At 38.1% G+C, this 23,986-nt stretch overlaps 1 protein-coding gene across 7 annotated transcripts in view; it reads left to right on the plus strand.

Moving 5' to 3' along the window:
* Positions 1-16,445, plus strand: part of zmynd11 (zinc finger, MYND-type containing 11) — a 45,409-nt gene extending 28,964 nt beyond the window's left edge. For 5 of the 7 annotated variants that reach the window (XM_034702581.1, XM_034702586.1, XM_034702584.1 and 2 more), the window contains 8 exons: positions 278-333; positions 435-512; positions 1,476-1,594; positions 1,681-2,083; positions 5,031-5,105; positions 5,300-5,578; positions 5,671-5,856; positions 8,626-16,445. In XM_034702581.1, the coding sequence (XP_034558472.1) occupies positions 278-333; positions 435-512; positions 1,476-1,594; positions 1,681-2,083; positions 5,031-5,105; positions 5,300-5,578; positions 5,671-5,856; positions 8,626-8,748 (1,319 nt within the window). In that variant the 3' untranslated portion in view covers positions 8,749-16,445. The remainder of the gene's footprint in view (positions 1-277; positions 334-434; positions 513-1,475; positions 1,595-1,680; positions 2,084-5,030; positions 5,106-5,299; positions 5,579-5,670; positions 5,857-8,625) is intronic. The other 2 variants (XM_034702583.1, XM_034702587.1) reach the window with 1 other exon arrangement.
* The last annotated feature ends 7,541 nt before the right edge of the window (positions 16,446-23,986 follow it).

Below are 23,986 nucleotides of genomic sequence, written 5' to 3' on the forward strand. Positions count from 1 at the left end.
GAGTGTGGCCAGCTTTAGGCATATATATTTTTATATGACTCATTGTTAGCCTTGCATTCGTTAGCTCTTTCACTCCCTTGTGCTCACTCTGTCCCTCTGTGTGTGTGTGTGTGTGTGTGTGTGTGTGTTAGTAAAGCACACACACACACACACACACAGACACACACACACACACACCTGCCTCCTCATGCTCCTCTCTCCAGTAGTGCTTCACAGCTCTCCTCTCTCCACCTGATGATCTTGACTTACCGTGTTTTTCTCCTCTTTTTTGTCACAGTTCACAGCGATCAGGCAGAGATTGCACGGTTGCTCTTCAGCGACACATGCCATGAGGTAAAGTTTTTTATCTTGATTTTTTACAGTTTTTATTTGATCATATAAGAAGTATAGCGTCACTTTCTTTAACCTCTCTCTCTCTGTTGCCGCTCTTTCAGCTGAACGAGTTGTTGTTGTGTAAGAACTGTTTCTACCTGTCGAACGCCCGGCCGGACAACTGGTTCTGTTACCCGTGTGTGAGTACAACCAAACCTTCTCCTATCAGCTGAACCAAAAGCGAGAGTTCCGTTTATTGGCAATTGTCAGGAGCTACAGTTTGTGCGGTTGCTCCTTTGACCATGTGTCCCGACAGGCACAACCGAATCGCTTGCTGAAAGTTGAATCAACAGGTTATAGCAGCAATGCAAATCCCTGCAGTGCTAATACTTGACGTTATTAAACTAGACACAATTCTCTTTCCTCATAAACACAGACAATGACTTTGGTCCATCTCTTATCCGTCACAGCACTGGATCTGATAGGTTTCTATTCTAGTCAATGTGTTAACTTCCTCTGGATCCGCTTTGTTGCATTCCGGCTGCCTCTCTAATCTGGCAGGTTGGAGTCCTCCGGATCAGATACACAAGACTTCTATTTTTGCCGGATGCTGGAGCATGATGCATCAATCTCAACAGAGCAGATGGAGCGGGACAGGAAGTCAGGCACCAAAACAAAATGAAAACATCCAGTTAATTTTCAGAATAAAACACTCTGTGTTATCACCAGATCGTATTTCACTTAACTACAACAACAAACCGTCATGATGAGCGGAGCCAGGCCTGGAGTCAACAGGTCAGAGGTTTTCAGAGGACCAGAAAGACAACATGGATGAGGAGAGGAGGAGGAGGAGAATCCTTGATTCAGTGATTACCGTGGGAAAACCTTGGTCACATGACTCCAGCTCTCCGGAGGTCCTGCTGTCTGCAGCAGATTGTAGACGAGCCAGACACAGCCGGAACGCAACCGAGTGGATCCAGTGGGAGTTAACACATTTACTACAACATATCAGATCTGGTGCTGTGATGGATCGGAGACAGACTGGAAACAGACTCAAAAGGAAACCCACCCATGCATTAGCAGCCGTTTTAGACCTGGACCTTTTCCCTCAAAAATGGAGTCTGGTTCTGAGTCTATCGTGTTTCTTTGTGTGTTTCCTGCAGAGCCCCAATCACGACTTGGTGTGGGCCAAAATGAAAGGATTCGGTTACTGGCCGGCCAAAGTCCTTCAGAGGGATGACAGCCAGGTGGACGTTCGCTTCTTTGGCCACCAGCACCAGAGGTGAGCACAGCTTGCAGACATCACCAGGTTATCTGCTAAAGTGCAGCTTGGTAAACCCTAAGTTCTACTTTTTTCTTCTTCCCTAGAGCGTGGATCCCCGCAGACAACATCCAGGACATCAAGGTGAGCGTCCAGCAGCTGCAGGTGAAGCGCAGCAACGGCTGGAAGAAGGCATGTGAGGAGCTGGAGGTCTACCAGCGCTTCTTAAAGGAGGGACGCTTCTGGAAAACAAAGATGGAGGAGAGCACCATGCCGCACCACCAGCAGAGTCAGAGTCAGAGTCAAAGTCAGAGCCAGAGTCAGAGTCAGAGCCAGAGCCAGAGTCAGAGTCAAAGCCAGAGCCAGAGCCAGCGGCCGCAGCAGCCACCGCAGCAGCCGCAGCAGCAGCCGCAGCAGCAGCAGGAAGGCAACGGGAGGACGGAGAGGCTGGAGCGGACGGATGAAGCAGAGTCCAGCATCTCTTCCACTAGCAACGAGCAGGTCCGACATGTAAGTGGAGGCTGTGCAGTCTCACTGCTTCTTTCTTCAGCTGCTCAACAGTTCAGGGTCTCCTTTGGCAGATTTTAGTTTCATGATGCTCCAAATGTTTTCAATGGGTGATGAGTCAGGACTGCAGGAAGACCAGTTCAGCACCTGGACTCTTCTACTACAGGTTTTCTTAAATATGTACGGTCTTCCTGAAGACGTCATTGTCTGGATGGCAGCATATGTTGCTCTTAAACCTGTACATATTGTTCAGCATTAATGGAGCCTTCACAGGACCCATGGACTCTTATGATCCCCACTCTCCTCTTTAGAGCGGAGGACACAGCGTCCATGATTTCCAAAAAGAATGTCAGATTTTGATTCATCAGACCACAGGACAGTTTTCCACTTCCCCTCAGTCCATCTTAAACTAGCCCAGGTCCAGAGAAATCTCTGTGTTTCTGGATCACGTTTATATATGGTTTCCTTTTTGCATGGTTCAGTTTGAACCTGCATTTGTGGATGCAGTGACTTCCACTACAGAGTCATGTCTGTTTTTAATGCAGTGACTTCCACTAAAGAGTCATGTCTGTTTTTAATGCAGTGATTTCCACTACAGAGTCATGTCTGTATTTAAAGCAGTGACTTTCCCTACAGAGTCATGTCTGTTTTTAATGCAGTGACTTCCACTACAGTCATGTCTGTTTTTAATGCAGTGACTTCCACTACAGAGTCATGTCCGTTCTTAATGCAGTGACTTCCACTACAGAGTCATGTCCGTTTTTAATGCAGTGATTTCCACTATAGAGTCATGTCTGTATTTAATGCAGTGACTTCCCCTACAGAGTCATGTCTGTTTTTAATGCAGTGACTTCCACTACAGAGTCATGTCTGTTTTTAATGCAGTGACTTCCACTACAGAGTCATGTCTGTTTTTAATGCAGTGACTTCCACTACAGAGTCATGTCTGTTTTTAATGCAGTGACTTCCACTACAGAGTCATGTCAGTTTTTAATGCAGTGACTTCCACTACAGAGTCATGTCTGTTTTTAATGCAGTGACTAACACTACAGAGTCATGTCCGTTTTTAATGCAGTGACTTCCACTACAGAGTCATGTCCGTTTTTAATGCAGTGACTTCCACTACAGAGTCATGTCCATTTTTAATGCAGTGACTTCCACTACAGTCATGTCTGTTTTTAATGCAGTGACTTCCACTACAGAGTCATGTCTGTTTTTAATGCAGTGACTTCCACTACAGAGTCATGTCTGTTTTTAATGCAGTGACTTCCACTACAGTCATGTCTGTTTTTAATGCAGTGACTTCCACTACAGAGTCATGTCTGTTTTTAATGCAGTGACTTCCACTACAGAGTCATGTCCGTTTTTAATGCAGTGACTTCCACTATAGAGTCATGTCTGTTTTGAATGCAGTGACTTCCACTACAGAGTCATGTCTGTTTTTAATGCAGTGACTTCCACTACAGAGTCATGTCTGTTTTTTCATGCAGTGACTTCCACTACAGAGTCATGTCTGTTTTTAATGCAGTGACTTCCACTACAGTCATGTCTGTTTTTAATGCAGTGACTTCCACTACAGAGTAATGTCTGTTTATAATGCAGTGACTTCCACTACAGAGTCATGACTGTTTTTAATGCAGTGACTTCCACTACAGAGTCATGTCTGTTTATAATGCAGTGACTTCCACTACAGAGTCATGTCTGTTATTAATGCAGTGACTTCCACTACAGAGTCATGTCTGTTTATAATGCAGTGACTTCCACTACAGAGTCATGTCTGTTTTTAATGCAGTGACTTCCACTACAGAGTCATGTCCGTTTTTAATGCAGTGACTTCCACTACAGAGTCATGTCTGTTTTTCATGCAGTGACTTCCACTACAGAATCATGTCCGTTTTGAATGCAGTGACTTCCACTACAGAGTCATGTCTGTTTTTAATGCAGTGACTTCCACTACAGAGTCATTTCTGTTTTTAATGCAGTGACTTCCACTACAGAGTCAGGTCTGTTTTTAATGCAGTGACTTCCACTACAGAGTCATGTCTGTTTTTAATGCAGTGACTTCCACTACAGAGTCATGTCACTCTGTAATTAAAAAAATGCAGAAAAATACCCCCAAAATCCACAAAAATTTGTTAGACTATAAGATGTAGTCTTCTTGGGACTTTTCAACCTGCAGTGTGATTAAAAAAAACAACAACTTCATATCCTAAAAATACCAAGAGTTCTTGGTTAGCTGTAGGTGTATGTGAAATAACATACATCCTTGGTGCCACATTTGTTCTAGCCTTTGTTACGTCTTGATTCAGACAAAGTTATGTGTTGTGATAGAAAGAAATAAAAGGTGATGGTTATATTTACATAAATCCCCAATAAACAATCAGAGGAGGCTTATTTACATCAGAATAACACAAGCTGATCTCCTGCAGAGATAAATTTGACATCTGGTGACATCTGGTGGCTGAACTGTGCATTGTTTGTTCAAAATGGTACAGGTAAATACATTGGTAAATACACAGGTAAATCACATGTGAATACATCCATAATACATTTAGCATAACTTGAAAAATTATAATTATGATGTTTATATTTTAGAGATTTTTAGTATATATCTTTATTCAAGACTGAACCATCCCTGGGTTCCATTTTCTTACTTCTGGGGACATTTTTTGTACATTTTTCTAGGTTTACAATTGTTTACATTTTACTTAAAAAACACTTAAAACATTGAAACAGTTGAAACGCAGACAACAATGGGGGCAGAGGAACCCTTTAGTTCAGGGTAAAGTAGTTCTGGGGGCTAAAAAGACCCTGGAACTCTTGGTCCAAATACACCTTTTGGTTCCTTTCACAGCTTTTGAAGGTGCAAACGCAGCTTTAGATCCATGTTAAGTCTACATGTATGAGATGTTTGTGAGCTTTGTGACATGTTTTGTTTTTCTTTCTGCAGCTCAAAGGCAGCCAGGAGCCCAAGGCAAAGAAAAGCCGTCGATCTCAAATGGTAGAGCCCAAAGAAGAAGCGAGTGTAAGTCATCAAAGTTAAACAACAATGTAGAAAATAACAGATTAGATCTTTTAACATCTTTTACAGTCACATCTTTAATTTTTGCACCGAATAACGGAGATTTTGAAATCTTTTTTCTGTCCACTTGTTTGAGCGTCAGTCCGGTTATATTAAAACGTCTCCCCTCACCTCCCTCCTCCTCTTCCCTCCTCCAGGACCCGGAGCCGGAGATGGAAGCCGTCAGCTCCAGCCAAGAGATCCCGGTGTCCTCTGCACCACAGCAGCCAGAGAAGCTGTCGGTGTCCACACAGACCAAGAAAGCGAACGGAGGGTCGCCTCGCACGTTGCATCGCGGCACCCAAACCAGCAGCGATGGCGCCTGCCAGAACATGTGCCACGAGAAGTACACAAAGGTCTTCAACGACGTGAAGGAGATGATGAAGGCCGACAACAAGCGGGAGACGGAGAGAGTCGTCAGAGAGGCTCTAGAGAAGGTGTGTGTGTGTGTGTGTGAGGATTGTAAGAGTGTGTATCGTGGAGAGTTTGAGCCTACATTAGACCCGCTTGTCGTCTGTTTTTCTTTCAGCTCCGAGCAGAGATGGAGGAGGAGAAGCGTCAGGCTGTGAGTAAGGCGGTTTCCGGAGCTCAGGCGGAGATGGAGAGGAAGTGTAAGCAGGTGAAGGAGAAGTGTAAAGAAGAGCTGGTGGAGGAAGTGAAGAAGCTGGTGGCCCAACATAAACAGCTCATCTCCCAGACGAAGAAGAAGCAGTGGGTGAGTCCTGAATTCTGGCACCAATGTTAAGTTGGACTCAGGGATCAAATGGTAAAACTGTGATGATCAGGTATCCAATACACTGTTTTGGACAAAAACTCATGAATTCATGCACTAAATTTACAACAATGTCACAGAAGATTGTTCAGACAAAAAGTCAAACTTCATCATTTCTATTAGATTTTAAAAAGTAGGATTGGGACCACATTGAGGATGACATTTCTTTTAGATTCATTGAAAATATAGTAAATTTAGAAAAAGGAATAAATCTTTGAAAATTAAGTATTTCATTTACAAGGTGATGGTCTAAATTTTATGGGAATAAACATGTAAATTTACCATAATATACCTGTAAATTTACTGGAATAAATATTTAAATTGAAAGGATTAAACATAAATTTGCAAGACTGGAAATTGACAAGAATTAACTTGTAAGTTTACAAAAATAAACCTGTACATTTACAATAAAATAGACCTGAACATGTACAATAAAATAGAAATGTACATTTATGAAAAAGAATCATGTAGATTAATAAAAAGAAACATGTAGATTAATAAAAAGAAACATGTAAATTAACAAGAATACGCCTGTAAATTTACAATAAAATAGATCTGAAAATGTACAATAAAATAAACCTGTAAATTTACAATAAAAAAAACCCTGTAAATTTACAATAAAATAGAAATGTACATTTATGAAAAAGAATCATGTAGATTAATAAAAAGAAACATGTAAATTAACAAGAATACACCTGTAAATTTACCAGACTAAGGTATCAATATTATGAGAATAAACCTCTAAATTTACAATCAACTAAACAAACAAATTTACAATCAACTCACCATGTTAATTCGAAGGAATACATCTTTAAATTCACAAGAATAAACCTGTTAATTCACAGGAATAAACCTCAAGAATAAATCTGTAAATTTACAATCAACTAAACATGTACATTCACAAAGATAAACCTGTAAATTTAAGATCAACTAAAAATGTAAATTCACAAGAATAAACCTGAAAATTTGCAATCAACTAAACATGAAAATTTACAAGAATAAATCTGTAAATGTACAATAATAAACCTGTAGATTTACAGGAAGTAATATGTTAATTTACAAGAACAAACCTTAACATCTATGAGAATAAATATGTAAATTTACAATAAAAAAAAACCTGTAAATTTACAATAAAATAGAAATTTTCATTTATGAAAAAGAATCATGTAGATTAATAAAAAGAAACATGTAAATTAACAAGAATACACCTGTACATTTACCAGACTAAGGTATCAATATTATGAGAATAAACCTCTAAATTTACAATCAACTAAACAAACAAATTTAAAATCAACTCACCATGTTAATTCAAAGGAATACATCCTTAAATTCACAAGAATAAACCTGTTAATTCAAAGGAATACATCTTTAAATTCACAAGAATAAACCTGTTAATTCAAAGGAATAAATCTTTAAATTCACAAGAATAAACCTGTTAATTCAAAGGAATAAATCTTTAAATTCACAAGAATAAACCTGTTAATTCACAGGAATAAATCTTTAAATTCACAAGAATAAACCTGTTAATTCACAGGAATAAATCTTTAAATTCACAAGAATAAACCTGTTAATTCACAGGAATAAATCTTTAAATTCACAAGAATAAACCTGTTAATTCACAGGAATAAACCTCAAGAATAAATCTGTAAATTTACAATCAACTAAACATGTACATTCACAAAGATAAACCTGTAAATTTGCAATCAACTAAACATGTGAATTTACAAGAATAAATCTGTAAATGTACAATAATAAACCTGTAGATTTACAGGAAGTAACATGTTGATTTACAAGAACAAACCTTAACATCTATGAGAATAAATATGTAAATTTACAATAAAAAAAACCCCTGTAAATTTACAATAAAATAGAAATGTACATTTATGAAAAAGAATCATGTAGATTAATAAAAAGAAACATGTAAATTAACAAGAATACACCTGTAAATTTACCAGACTAAGGTATCAATATTATGAGAATAAACCTCTAAATTTACAATCAACTAAACAAACAAATTTACAATCAACTCACCATGTTAATTCAAAGGAATACATCTTTAAATTCACAAAAATAAACCTGTTAATTCAAAGGAATAAATCTTTAAATTCACAAGAATAAACCTGTTAATTCAAAGGAATAAATCTTTAAATTCACAAGAATAAACCTGTTAATTCAAAGGAATAAATCTTTAAATTCACAAGAATAAACCTGTTAATTCACAGGAATAAACCTCAAGAATAAATCTGTAAATTTACAATCAACTAAACATGTACCTTCACAAAGATAAACCTGTAAATTTAAGATCAACTAAAAATGTATATTCACAAGAATAAACCTGTAAATTTGCAATCAACTAAACATGTGAATTTACAAGAATAAATCTGTAAATGCACAATAATAAACCTGTAGATTTACAGGAAGTAATATGTTAATTTACAAGAACAAACCTTAACATCTGTGAGAATAAATATGTAAAGTTACAACAATTTAGGAACATGGCTCGTCTCATGAAGCTAAACTCAACAGCAGTTACAGAGGTGTCCTCAGGTTGCCTGTTAGCCCTTATTCAGAATAGCAGCATCAAAGTGATTCTAAATTCAGTATCTTAGTCCTTTTTTTGTTGTTTGATCTATGGATTGGCCTATCGCAGTAATCCCACGGTAGTCAGGAGCATTTCACATCTCTAACCTGACTCTTGTGTGTTGTTTTCAGTGTTATAACTGTGAGGAGGAGGCCATGTACCACTGCTGCTGGAACACCTCGTACTGCTCCATCAAGTGTCAGCAGGAGCACTGGCACGCCGACCACAAACGAACCTGCCGCAGGAAGAGATGAACAAGCCCCGCCCCTTCTCACCTTACTCATCACGCCATTGGCTCTTGCCCACCCCTCCTCCTCCTCCTCCTCCTCCTCCTTTTGTCAGTCAGTGTCTACAACTTACACACACACACACACACACCCCTACACACACTATTCCCTCCTGCTTCTCGACTTGCCTTCCTGAAAACTTTGTGGACCCGATGTTTTCTGCGTGATAAGAGCGATTTGTTCTTTATTTTTATTTCTATTATTTAATGTAACCATGTTTTGATTTTTCTTTCTGATATTTTTTATTTTTTTTCTCTGAATTGTGAACAGATTGCTCGAGAGAACGGCTCGAATGGTATGATTTTTTTTATCCTTTACTGAAGTGCTAATTCTGAGCTGGTGTCGGAGGATGTGTTATTTAAATGTTTAGTAACAGATGAGCATTAATACTGATGAGCGTTTTATTACCTGAATTTTTAGAGAAAAAATCACTTTTCTTACTGTAAATGCAACAAAACTCACCGTCGATCTTACCGAGGGAATGAAAACACGTTTAACCGGCTCCGCTTTCATTGAGAATTTAAATATGACAAAAGTAGTTGTGAGTGAATGCGGCTCACAGACGTTAATATATTGTTTTTTTTTAATCTTGAAACCATTGTGGGGGATGGCACCTTTTATCTTTTCTACCTAAAATCTTATTGTCCTCACGTCACTTATTGGGAACAGGGTCACGAGGTCAGCCTTAAAATGCTGACTAAATTAATCTTCCATGTAATATTACTATAATTATTAGAATTGATGTTATTATGCACATTTCGGGGGGTCTTTTTTTTAATAGACTTAAATTTTTATGAGTCGGATATGAATAAAACGTTTCGAATTTGTTTGAAATTGGGGAAATGTACAGCAATCGTTACTGAGAAGTTCCACAACTTGACCGTTCACTTTTTGCACACTTCATTTTCTTAAAAACCCAAATGCTTGTAATATTGCCAAAAAAATCGGACGTTAGCGTAACCGTAGACTGAATATAGGAAGTGGGCGTAGCCATGTTGACGCCACCTATTGGTTTGTCGTCAACTCTTTTGACGTGTTAGTTTTGGCGTTTTTGCGATCGCCATCTTGTTTTTCAAAGCCAGATTTGGAAAATGCTGTTTCTGTTGATTCCTTCATTGTTGTCTAAAGGTTCTAATTTACAGAATAAACATGCTCAGTTCATAGAGACCTAAATGGGGGTGAGGATCCAAACCTGGTCCTATCCTCTTTCGACTTTCAAAACCTGTAAATCACTAACACTTGAGTTTATCGTGTTTTAAATTGTTAGTGCGCAAACTTAAGTCGTCTAATTACGTTTTTTAATACACTTAAATAGCCAGACAGCTTTGAAGCTTCACAAAAAGAAGTCTCTGGGTTAGTTGCTCGTGAGGATGGCTGAGCATGTAGGGACGTTCTGAAACGACTATATTCCTCCTCGGTTTATCGGAAAGCTAAATTCGGACTAACTGAATAGACTGAAGTTGAGAAAACATTCAGAAAACAGTCAAAAGTTAGCTCAATGTATCCAATACGAGGTCACAGAGTCTTAGTCAATGTTAAATTGTTTGCAGTGTGGCTAACACTAGCAGAGCTAGCACTTCCAGCCTTAACGTCCACATGCCTGTGCTGGTTCCTCATTGCTCCGGTGGCGTGGTTAGCCAGACACACACGTAAGTCATCTCATTACATTTATAAATACACTTCAATAGCCAGACAGCAGGTATGAAGCTTCACACAGAAGACGTCTGATGGTTAGTTGCTTGTGAGGATGGCTGAAGAAATTTTGGGCGAAATTTTGGATGTTCCAAAAATGACTAAAAGCTAAATTCAGACTAACTGAATAGACTGAAGGTGAGAAAACATTCAGAAAACAGTCAACAGTTAGCTCAACTTAGTCAACACGAGGTGTCTGCGGGTAACCATGTCAATTTTTTTTTGCTACCATTAGCAGAGCTAGAAACCACATGCCTGTGCTGGTTCCTCATTGCTCTGGTGGAGTGGTTATATGTCAGTTTAACCAGACACAGCCTACATTCAACTTTATCTTCATTTACTAGATCAACATACAGACAAACCACGCCACGTCACCAGACGACATCTGTCACCTGCGCCTTTTTACATCCAGGTAGTAGAGCTTTCTAAAAGAAGCCTTTAAATACAGCTACAGCTCCGGCTAGTGGCAATTGATTGCGCTACACCTTAGATGCAACGTATGAGCAGTATTTTGAGCCTAAAGTAATAAAAATAATAATAACTTGTCCTTATTTTACCAAAACAAGACAGAACGAGGAAGCAAACCTTGATGGCAAAGCAGTGTAGTTTTTTTGTTACCACTAGCAGAGCTAGAAACCACATGCCTGTGCTGGTTCTGCTCTGGTGGAGTGGTTATATGTCAGTTTAACCAGACACAGCCTACATTCAACTTTATCTTCATTTACTAGATCAACATACAGACAAACCACGCCACGCCACCAGACGACATCTGTCACCTGCACCTTTTTACATCCAGGTAGTAGAGCTTTATAAAAGAAGCCTTTAAACACAGCTACAGCTCCGGCTAATGGCAATTGATTGCGCTACACCTTAGATGCAACGTATGAGCAGTATTTCAAGCCTAAAGTTATAAAAATAATAATAACTCGTCCTTATTTTACCAAAACAAGACAGAACGAGGAAGCAAAACCTTGATGGCAAAGCAGTGTAGTTTTTTTGCTACCACTAGCAGAGCTAGAAACCACATGCCTGTGCTGGTTCTGCTCTGGTGGAGTGGTTATATGTCAGTTTAACCAGACACAGCCTACATACAACTTTATCTTCATTTACTAGATCAACATACAGACAAACCACGCCACGTCACCAGACGACATCTGTCACCTGCGCCTTTTTACATCCAGGTAGTAGAGCTTTATAAAAGAAGCCTTTAAACACAGCTACAGCTCTGGCTAGTGGCAATTGATTGCGCTACACCTTAGATGCAACGTATGAGCAGTATTTCGAGCCTAAAGTAATAAAAATAATAATAACTTGTCCTTATTTTACCAAAACAAGACAGAATGAGGAAGCAAAACCTTGATGGCAAAGCAGTGTCATGACCCATTAGTTAAAAATAGGAACCCAATGTTGCAGGTTTAAGACACACTGATATTGGCTATTTCTACTTCTTATACTCAGTCTGATCGGCGAGTCCTCCCTCCCTCATCGCCCTCCCACAAGCTACAGAAGTGATGTATATTTTTCCGAGCTTCATCAGTGTCATTTTTTATTTTATAGTGATGTACACTAAAAAAAAAACGTTCTTTTTTTATCCTGAAGTGACTCGCTTTGAGACTCTTTCACTGCTTATGCTGTAGTTGGTGGTCAGTGCCTGTTTCTGTTTTTTCTTTTTCTCATCCTCCTCCTCCTCTGCCTCCTCGTCCTCCTCCTCACCACTTCATGCATGTTGGTAGATTCATAGTTTGTCTGCTCTACATTCATTACGTTAAAAACAAACAAAAAAAAGAAGATAGAGGAAACCAGGAGCTCGCTGGTGTCTGATAAACAGAGACGACGGATGGACCAATATAAAACATTATGCAAATGTGAATGATCAAATGAACCTTTTCTAGACTTTTTCTCGTGCTGGATGTCGAGTGTCTGTGATGTATCATTTTGGTGCTTGGAATCCTTTTGTGTGTTTTTTCAAAGAGGCAATAAGATTGCCAGCTTTTGTTTATTTTTTCTTTGAAAAGTGTGACATTTTAAAACTTTGACTGTTTCCTCAGTTATGAAGATTAACTGAACGGAGGAAAAATAATCCAGTTACTCTGCACAGACGCATTGCTTTTGTTTTTCTTTGTTTTTTTACACACAGATTTCTGTTTATCAGTTTGTGTATCTGTGAACATGTGACAAATAAATACCGTAAATTCTCTTGTAGTGGGCAGAACATTTTGTTCACCTCCAGTTAAGAGAAAACCAGGCACAATCAAATATCCAGATTCTAATTATTTTTGGGCTGTAAATGAAAACATAAAACTCAGTCATAATAAAGACTTAACTCTGTGAGACTTAAGTTGTAATAGAACAAGAATAAAACTGTCATTGTACCTATTGAGTCATAAATTATGAGAGTTTATGAAGTTGTCATTTTTAAGAATAAAGTTATAAATTTACCAAAATAAAATCCTAATATGCCAAAATTTAAAAGAATGAATTCAAAATATTACGAGAATAAAATTGTTCATTTACATGAAAAGAGACGTGGAAGACGAGAAGAAGGAATAGTTATTTCAGGAATAACTTTATTTTGAAGGGTTAAATCGGAGGATTAGCTACTTCCGCTCAAATGAGGAACGTAAAGCTTCCAGTGAAAATAATCGGTATAAACATTTTCACAAATTATTATATATAATATTCAGTTTCTTGCACAATCTTTCAGAATCTGGATAAAGCTGAGGGGTCAAAAGATGAAGTATTTTATTTGTAAAACCTCAACTTAAATGTAAAATTACCCACGTTCCACATTTTAGTTCAGGCAGCCGGCTGATCTTCTGATCTTCTGCTAACCACGACTTTACTTCAAATATAACGACGTCATTTACTGTTAATGTTCCACTCCTACAACTTTACTTTCCTAAATGTTGCGATTCATTCTTGTAACTTTTTGATCTTACGAGTTTATACGACTAATAGTTTATTAGTTGAGTCTTTAAAATGTCTAAAAGAAGGTTCAATGAAATTTCCAGAACTGAACTGAATCTTCAGATAAATGATTTGATGTCACTGTAACTCAAACTTGAACAAGAGAAATGATTTGACCATTCCTTGTGCTTATATTATATTTTAAGATTTCATCATAAAATGCTCAGTGTTGCACTGAAACAGGTGTTTGTCTCTTCATGGTTTCTCTTTCTGCCCATGAAGCCAGTAAAAAAAAAAAAGACCAAAATGAAGTTACACTATCTTAAAATATTTTTCTTTTGCAAACCGATTGGATTGATGTTTTAAATATTGCAAGAGTTATTTTTCTCACGTTTAAAAAAGCCCATGAATTTCTTAAAGCAGATTTTTCTTAACAAATCGGAGCAACAGAGGCATTTTTGGAGAGGATTGTTTTCAGCCCCAGATGAGCCTAAAATTGTTGTTCCAGGAGATCAATCCCTGTTGGTTTATGTTAATTAAGATTTTATGGTTACTGTTGTCCTGGCCTTTAAGACCTAGGAGACCCCCACTATTAGAAATGTTACATCACTTGTACTAAACTTATAAGACTCAAACAAGGGCCACTGTTAGAGATTTTTCCATTACTATTCTTCTAGACTTTCAAGACTTCAAAAATGCCCTCTATTAGACAAAAAACTAGAGAGTAAAATCTCTAGTACTGTTGTCCCAGACTCTCAAGACTCACAACGCCTACTTTAAGATGTTTGACAGTAACTCTTGTTGTTGAACACCTACTGCTAAACATTGTCCAGAAACTGTTAGAGACTTTTTATGACTTAAAAAATGGCCCCTGTAAGAAATTTTAGGGTAACTGTTCTAGACTTTCACGACTCCAAAAAACGTCAACTACTAGAGCTTTCACAGTTACTGTTGTCTCAGACTTTCAAGATTCCAAACATTTACTATTACACATTTTACGGTAACTGTTGAAAGACTTAAAAAAAAGCTCATGGTTAAAAATGTTGCCGTAACTATTCTAGACTTTTACGTTCCCAAAAACGGCCACTATTAGAGAGCTTACGGTTACTGCTGTTCTGACTTTAGAAGACTTAAAAAACAGGCACAATCATACATTTTATGTTAACTGTACTTTACTTATAAGACTCAAAATTTGCACACATTTACAAGTTTTTACAGTAACTGTTGTTCCACACTTTCAAGACTTAAAAAAGCGCTCACTATTAAAAATGTTACAGTAACTGTTCTTAACTTTTACTTCTAAAAAACCGCCAACTTTAAGAACTTTTGTTCCACACTTTCAAGACTTAAACGGCCACTATTAAAAATGTTTCTGTAATTGTTCTAGACTTTATCAAAGTCAGAACGCTTACTTTTAGATACTTTACGGTAACTGATGTTGCAGACTTTAAAGACAAAAAATAAAAACATTGTTAAAAATGTTCCGATACCTGTTTTAGACTTTAAGACTTAAAAAAAACACCAACTTTAATACATTGTACAGTAACTGTTGTTTCACACTTTCAAGACTTAAATGGCCACCATTAGAATTTTTTACAGTAATTGCTGTAGACTTTTATGACTCAAAAAAACGGCCACTACTAGAGACTTCTCTGTGACTGTTGTCCCAGACTTGCAACACTTGCAATGCTTACTATTAGAGATTTTATAGTAACAGTTATTGCAGACTTTAAAGACTTAAAAAAGGCCCATTGTTAAAAGTTTGAGATTCAGCCGTTACTACTCTTCCAGGCTTTCAAGACTTTCAAAAATGCCCTCTATTAGACATTTTATGGCAACTATTGTACTAGAATTTTAAAACACCCACTATTAAAAGTTTTACAGTAACCGTTCCAGACTTTCAAGACTCAGAAAAAGCCCACTACTAGAGATTTTACGGTAACTCTTCCAGACTTTCAAGACTTGCGATGATCAGTCTCTGGTCTCTGAAGTCTTTGTGTTTGAACTCTGTATCGCTAAAAAATATCTAACTGTACAGTTCAGCTTCAGTTTTGCTTTTTCTTCTCTCTAACATCAATCTTTTGGAAAAATAATTCATTTTCCGGCTTTAAGGTCGAACGTAACATCTTTCTTCCTGTTTGTCATCATCATCATCATCATCATCATCATCAGTGCACTACGTGTAAATACAACACCATTCTGTCAATATCTCTTCCTTCATATTGTATTTACAATGTAAATTAATTCACAAGTATTTCAGCTGCTTTTGTTTTTCTGTGCTCACAGAGATCCTGATGACTGTTAGTTCTCGTTTTGTACAATGTACAACTGTTTTCATATCGTCTCCTGTTGTTACGGCTCTCAGAGGTTTGTGTCATTTCAGCGATTTTGTACTCTTTTAAGAGCTGCACTGCATATTTCAGTGAGTCCACTTATTTCAGTCATATGTTCTCTCAGACCGACACTTTTCAAAGAGGATTTTATGTTTCACATGTTTCACACGTTGCTTTGTTCGACTGGTTTTATATTCGTCCATCCAGCCGTTAAGGTTTCAGTGTGGAGAGTTTTTTTATTTTTATTTCTTCTGTGGAAAACTTTTGGATGTCATTCCTGTTTTTATTACCTGCATGAGTAAAGGTGTGTGTATCTGCGCCTTCTTTTTTTAATTTTTTATCCTTCTCATGTAAAAAAAAAAAGAGACATATTTGCACTCCCTCAGAGTAACGCAATATGACAATGATGCTTTTCTTTTTCTGGAACTTCAGCTGCAGCTGTTTTCAGCTTGAAAAAGTGTGTTGACGAGTCAGATTGTCGCCCATAACCCGAGTTTTTGAGGACATAAAACTGTGAGTACAAGCAGGATCACAAGAAGTACTCGGAGGTCATGTACTTAAATAAAACCAGTGTCATCTTCTGTTCTGTTCATATGTAAACTATTCATTGTGGCTTAACATTTTCTATGCTCCTGACATGTTTTTTTTTTTCTTTTTTGACGCTTTAGCTAGCAATATGTATATAAATACATTCTATGTGCTAACATGGAGGAAATAAATGTATCAACAAGATCCCGTGTTTCCATTTGTGAAGTTACTTTGTGGCGTTAATAGACGGGACGAGGAACGGGAAGGACATGACCTCAGTCAGATTCTAGATTGAAACGCTCCCCTGCTCATCCCTTCTGTCTGTGAAGCTATGGTGGCCTTTAAGGACCAGAAGCCCCTGTGATGCAGGGTAAGTATGATCCTCCATTCGTCAAGATTTAACCTACAAAAGTCAATAATGTTAAATACGACTAACTGTAACTTTCAATACGACACACTGTGCCTTTAAATACAACACGCTACCCTTAAAGTATGACACTGTAGCTTAAAATATGACACACTGTTCCTTTAAATACTACACGCTACCCTTAAAGTACGACACTGTAGCTTTAAATATGACACACTGTGCCTTTAAATACTACACGCTACCCTTAAAGTACGACACTGTAGCTTAAAATATGACACACTGTTCCTTTAAATACTACACGCTACCCTTAAAGTACGACACTGTAGCTTTAAATATGACACACTGTGCCTTTAAATACTACACGCTACCCTTAAAGTACGACACTGTAGCTTAAAATATGACACACTGTTCCTTTAAATACTACACGCTACCCTCAAAGTACGACACTGTAGCTTTAAATATGACACACTGTGCCTTTAAATACTACACGCTACCCTTAAAGTACGACACTGTAGCTTTAAATATGACACACTGTGCCTTTAAATACTACACGCTACCCTTAAAGTACGACTCACTGTAGCTTTAAATGTGACACACTGCCTTTAAATACTACACGCTACCCTTAAAGTACGACACTGTAGCTTAAAATATGACACACTGTGCCTTCAAATACTACACGCTACCCTCAAAGTACGACTCACTGTAGCTTTAAATGTGACACACTGCCTTTAAATACTAGACGCTACCCTTAAAATATGACACACTGTAGCTTTAAATATGACACACTGTGCCTTTAAATACTACACGCTACCCTTAAAGTACGACACTGTAGCTTTAAATATGACACACTGTGCCTTTAAATACTACACGCTACCCTTAAAGTACGACACACTGTAGCTTTAAATATGACACACTGTGCCTTTAAATACTACACGCTACCCTTAAAGTACGACACTGTAGCTTTAAATATGACACACTGTTCCTTTAAATACTACACGCTACCCTGAAAGTACGACACTGTAGCTTTAAATATGACACACTGTGCCTTTAAATACTACACGCTACCCTTAAAGTACGACACACTGTAGCTTTAAATATGACACACTGTTCCTTTAAATACTACACGCTACCCTTAAAGTACGACACACTGTAGCTTTAAATGTGACACACTGTGCCTTTAAATACTAGACGCTACCCTTAAAATATGACACACTGTAACTTTAAATATGACACACTGTGCCTTTAAATACTACACACTACCCTTAAAGTACGACACTGTAGCTTTAAATATGACACACTGTGCCTTTAAATACTACACGCTACCCTTAAAGTACGACACACTGTAGCTTTAAATATGACACACTGTGCCTTTAAATACTACACGCTACCCTTAAAATATGACACACTGTAGCTTTAAATATGACACACTGTGCCTTTAAATACTACATGCTACCCTTAAAGTACGACACACTGTAGCTTTAAATATGACACACTGTGCCTTTAAATACTACACGCTACCCTTAAAATATGACACACTGTAGCTTTAAATATGACACACTGTGCCTTTAAATACTACAGGCTACCCTTAAAGTACGACACTGTAGCTTTAAATATGACACACTGTGCCTTTAAATACTAGACGCTACCCTTAAAGTACGACACTGTAGCTTTAAATATGACACACTGTGCCTTTAAATACTACACGCTACCCTTAAAGTACGACACTGTAGTTTTAAATATGACACACTGTTCCTTTAAATACTACATGCTACCCTTAAAGTACGACACACTGTAGCTTTAAATGTGACACACTGTGCCTTTAAATACTACACGCTACCCTTAAAGTACAACACACTGTAGCTTTAAATATGACACACTGTGCCTTTAAATACTACACGCTACCCTTAAAGTACGACACTGTAGCTTTAAATATGACACACTGTTCCTTTAAATACTACATGCTACCCTTAAAGTATGACACACTGTAGCTTTAAATGTGACACACTGTGCCTTTAAATACTAGACGCTACCCTTAAAATATGACACTGTAGCTTTAAATATGACACACTGTGCCTTTAAATACTACACGCTACCCTTAAAATATGACACACTGTAGCTTTAAATATGACACACTGTGCCTTTAAATACTACACGCTACCCTTAAAGTACGACACACTGTAGCTTTAAATATGACACACTGTTCCTTTAAATACTACACGCTACCCTTAAAGTACGACACACTGTAGCTTTAAATATGACACACTGTGCCTTTAAATACTACACGCTACCCTTAAAGTACGACACACTGTAGCTTTAAATATGACACACTGTGCCTTTAAATACTACACGCTACCCTTAAAGTACAACACACTGTAGCTTTAAATATGACACTCTGTGCCTTTAAATACTACACGCTACCCTTAAAGTACGACACACTGTAGCTTTAAATGTGACACACTGTGCCTTTAAATACTAGACGCTACCCTTAAAGTACGACACACTGTATCTTTAAATATGACACACTGTTCCTTTAAATACTACACGCTACCCTTAAAGTACGACACACTGTAGCTTTAAATATGACACACTGTGCCTTTAAATACTACACGCTACCCTTAAAGTACGACACACTGTAGCTTTAAATGTGACACACTGTGCCTATAAATACTACACGCTACCCTTAAAGTACGACACACTGTAGCTTTAAATGTGACACACTGTGCCTTTAAATACTACACGCTACCCTTAAAATATGACACACTGTAGCTTTAAATATGACACACTGCCTTTAAATACTACACGCTAACCTTAAAGTACGACACACTGTAGCTTTAAATATGACACACTGTTCCTTTAAATACTACACGCTACCCTGAAAGTACGACACTGTAGCTTTAAATATGACACACTGTGCCTTTAAATACTACACGCTACCCTTAAAGTACGACACACTGTAGCTTTAAATATGACACACTGTTCCTTTAAATACGACACGCTACCCTTAAAGTATGACGCACTGTAGCTTTAAATATGACACACTGTGCCTTTAAATACTACACGCTACCCTTAAAGTACGACACACTGTAGCTTTAAATATGACACACTGTGCCTTTAAATACTACACGCTACCCTTAAAGTACGACACTGTAGCTTTAAATATGACACACTGTGCCTTTAAATACTACACGCTACCCTTAAAGTACAACACACTGTAGCTTTAAATATGACACTCTGTGCCTTAAATACTAGACGCTACCCTTAAAGTACGACACACTGTAGCTTTAAATGTGACACACTGTTCCTTTAAGTAAGCTTTTCAGCAGTCTAGTTGCTCCTTGGAGGTCTTATTGGAATGATTTGATCATTTCTCTTGATGATGCGTTGCTTTTGCTTTGTAAGTCACCAGAGCTTGCCTGGATGGAGAGCTACCTGTCCAGCAGAACACAGCTAGTGTTTTTCAATGGAAGTTTTTCTGAAAGTAAAAATATATGTTGTGGTCTTCCTCAAGGGAGTTGTTTGGGACCACTTTTTATTTTCTATCTTTAGAAACGATTTACCTTACTCTGTTAGAAATGCTAATGTACTTATGTATACTGATGACTCAACTTTGTTCTGCTCATCTCAACACTAGTAAGGCTGAGAGAGATCCTTCATGTAGAGTTACTTACAGTATCTCTCAGTTGCTAAAACACTAAACCGGATTGTCTGAACCAAATTCCTTATCAGCCTGAACCCATGTATTGAATCAGCCACTCTTTAGGCAAAACCATCAGCACTTTTCACCTGTTAGACACAACTTCAAACACACTCTCACTCACTAAAACACATGATGCACTGTGATGCACTTGTGTTGCATAAAGGTAAGCACAGGTAGCAACAGTGAAACACATTTGAAGCACAGGTGTCTCAGCTTAAACACAACCACTCAAAACTGATCACACTTGTGGATCATGATGTGAGGAAACCAGTATAAGCCTGGATCCAGCACGCAAGGGTTTTTTCCCCCGTTGCCTGGCCAGGGAGAATGTGGCCTGTGATGTGGATGAAGTCCAGTGGCCTGACCCAGTACGTAAACCTGATGCTGTGGCTGAATGATTGTACAGTCATGGCCAAAAGTTTTGAGAATGACACAAATATTACATTTTCACAAAGTTTGCTGCTTCAGGGTTTTTAGGTGTTTTTGTCAGATGTTTCTATGGTATAATGAAATACAATTAGAAGCATTTCATAAGTATCAAAAGCTTTTATTGAGAATTACACAGAATTCATGCAATAAGTCAATATTTGCAGGTCATGTGTTGACCCTTCTTTTTCAAGACCTCTGCAATTCTCCCTGGCATGCTGTCAATCAACTTCTGGACCAAATCCTGACTGATGGCAGTCCATTCTTGCATAATCAATGCTTGGAGTTTGTCAGAATTTGTGGGTTTTTGATTGTCCACCTGCCTCTTGAGGATTGACCACAAGTTCTCAATGGGATTAAGATCTGGGGAGTTTCCTGGCCAAGGGCCCAAAATCTTAATGTTTTGTTCCCCGAGCCATTTTGTTATGACTTTTGCTTTATGGCAAGGTGCTCCATCATGCTGGAAAAGGCATTCTTCATCACCAAACTGCCCTTGGATGGTTGGGAGAAGTTGCTCTCGGAGGACGTTCTGGTACCATTCTTTATTCATGGCTGTGTTTTTAGGCAAGATTGTGAGAGAGCCCACTCCCTTGACCGAAAAGCAACCCCACACATGAATGGTCTCAGGATGCTTCACTGTTGGCAAGAGACAGGACTGATGGTAGCGCTCACCTCATCTTCTCCGAACAAGCCTTCCTCCAGATGCCCCAAACAATGGGAAAGGGGATTCATCAGAGAAAATGACTTTACCCCAGTCCTCAGCAGTCCAGTCCCTGTACCTTCTGCAGAATATCAGTCTGTCCCTGATGTTTTTACTGGAGAGAAGTGGCTTCTTTGCTGCCCTCCTTGACACCAGGCCTTCCTCCAAAAGTCTTCGCCTCACTGTGCGTGCAGATGTACTCACACCTGCCTGCTGCCATTCCTGAGCAAGCTCTGCACTGGTGGTGGCCCCATCCTGCAGCTGTAACACCTTCAGGAGACGGTCCTGGCGCTTGCTGGACTTTCTTGGGCGCCCTGGAGCCTGTTTGGCAACAATTGAACCTCTCTCCTTGAAGTTCTTGATAATTGGATAGACGGTTGACTGAGGTGCAATCTTACTCGCTGCTATAAACTTCCCTGTTAGGCCCTTTTTGTGCAATGCAATGATGGCTGCACGTGTTTCCTTGCAGGTAACCATGGCTAACAGATGAGGAACAATGGTGTCATGCACCATCTTCCTTTTAAAGTGTCCAGTCACTCAATCATGACAGATTGATCGCCATCCTTGTCCTCATCAACACCCACACCTGTGTTAATGTGTGTGACACCTGTGTGTCATTGAAATGATGTTAGCTGGTCCTTTTGTGGCAGGGCTGAAATGCAGTGGAAATGTGTTTTTGGTGATAAAGTTCATTTTCAAGGCAAAGAGGGACTTTGTAATTAATGCAATTAATTGCAGTTGAGCTGATCACTCCTCATAACATTCTGGAGTATATGCAAATTGCCATTATAAAAACTGAAACAGCAGACTTGAATAGTTGTGTCATTCTCAAAACTTTTGGCCATGACTGTAGATACTGAGAGCACTTCAGTTACATCTTGTGGATTACACTGTAATGTTCTTCTTATTTATATTTGTGTTTACTTTATTGTTACTGGATACAGGTGCTAAATCAAAGAGGATTTCTTTTTTGGTTTGCAAAATTCATTTATCCTGATTGACTTGTAGTATGATCTGACATATGTGAATATGTAAAAACTATGTTAACAGTCGTTTTCAAATTTGTCAAGAAGACAGATAGTGAATATATTTCTTCAACTGTGTGGTTAAAATGATGCTTTTCGGCTGTATTTTTAAATAAATGCAGAATCTGCAGAAATGAGTGTGACAAATTATTATGCAAGTTGGTGATAAGAGCATATAACTTGTGAAAGTTAAAAACTAGGCACCATTTTAAACGTTCTATTGATTGAAAATAATAATATTTACTACAACTGTATTTAAACTAACAAAAATAACAGTTTTCTTTACATTTGTATACAAAATAAAACTGTTAATGTCTTTAAAACATTTCAAATCTAAAGTGTTTCTCAAATGTCCAATATAACCTCCTTTTCTTTCAGTGAGGGTCAGAGGTCACTGTAAACTGATTTAGTTTCTGATGACTTCTCTGCTGACACTGTGAGCTGTACCTTGTATGTCTTTCCAAAGATGCTCTTTGAGCTGTATTTCTCACCATCACTGTAAATGATCTCCTTTATTATTGACCACAAGTTCTCAGTCGGGTTGAGATCAGGTGAGCAGGCAGGCCAGTTCATGAGATGATCCTCTTTAAAGCCCTGAGATGCCGTCCTGTCCTGGGAATAACGTGAGGCATGTGACGGTGCATTGTGCTCATGCATGAACACTAGCATCTTTTTCACTTTAGCTGAATGTCTTTTCCTCCATGCAGGAAAATACAAAAGAGGATCGCCTCATGAACTGGCCTGCCTGCTCACCTGATCTCAACCCGACTGAGAACTTGTGGTCAATAATAAAGGAGATCATTTACAGTGATGGAAGAAATACAGCTCAAAGAGCATCTTTGGAAAGACATACAAGGTACAGCTCACAGAGTCAGCAGAGAAGTCATCAGAAACTAAATCAGATTACAGTGACCTCTGACCCTCACTGAAAGAAAAGGAGGTTATATTGGACATTTGAGAAAAACTTTAGATTTGAAATGTTTTAAAGACATTAACAGTTTTATTTTGTAAACAAATGTAAAGAAAACTGTTGTTTTTGTTGAAGTTTGAAAACAGTTGTTGTAAATATTATTATTTTCAATCAATAGAACGTTTAAAATGGTGCCTAGTTTTTAATTTTCACAAGTTATATGCTCTTATCACCAACTTGCATAATAATTTGGCACGCTCATTTCTGCAGATTCTGCATTTATTTAAAAATACAGCCAACGTACTTTGAAAGGCATCATTTTAACCACACAGTTGAAGAAATATATTCAGTATCTGACTTCTTGACAAATTTGAAAACGACTGTTAACATAGTTTTTACATATTCACAAAAATACTCACGTGCCTAATAATTGTGCACGCAGTGTAGTGTTGAGAAAAGCGTGGTGGATGTAAAGAAATGTGTTTCAGCAATTGAGAAATACTGAAATATCTCCAACTGGGTGAAAATGAACAAACTAGCACTAAATATTGATTGTTTTTGGTAGTAGAACTGCTATTTCCAGTGCTTCAGCACTCAGTTTATCCATAGATGGGATGTCA

This window comes from Notolabrus celidotus, chromosome 15, assembly GCF_009762535.1.
Source record: "Notolabrus celidotus isolate fNotCel1 chromosome 15, fNotCel1.pri, whole genome shotgun sequence".
Classification (NCBI taxonomy): domain Eukaryota; kingdom Metazoa; phylum Chordata; class Actinopteri; order Labriformes; family Labridae; genus Notolabrus; species Notolabrus celidotus.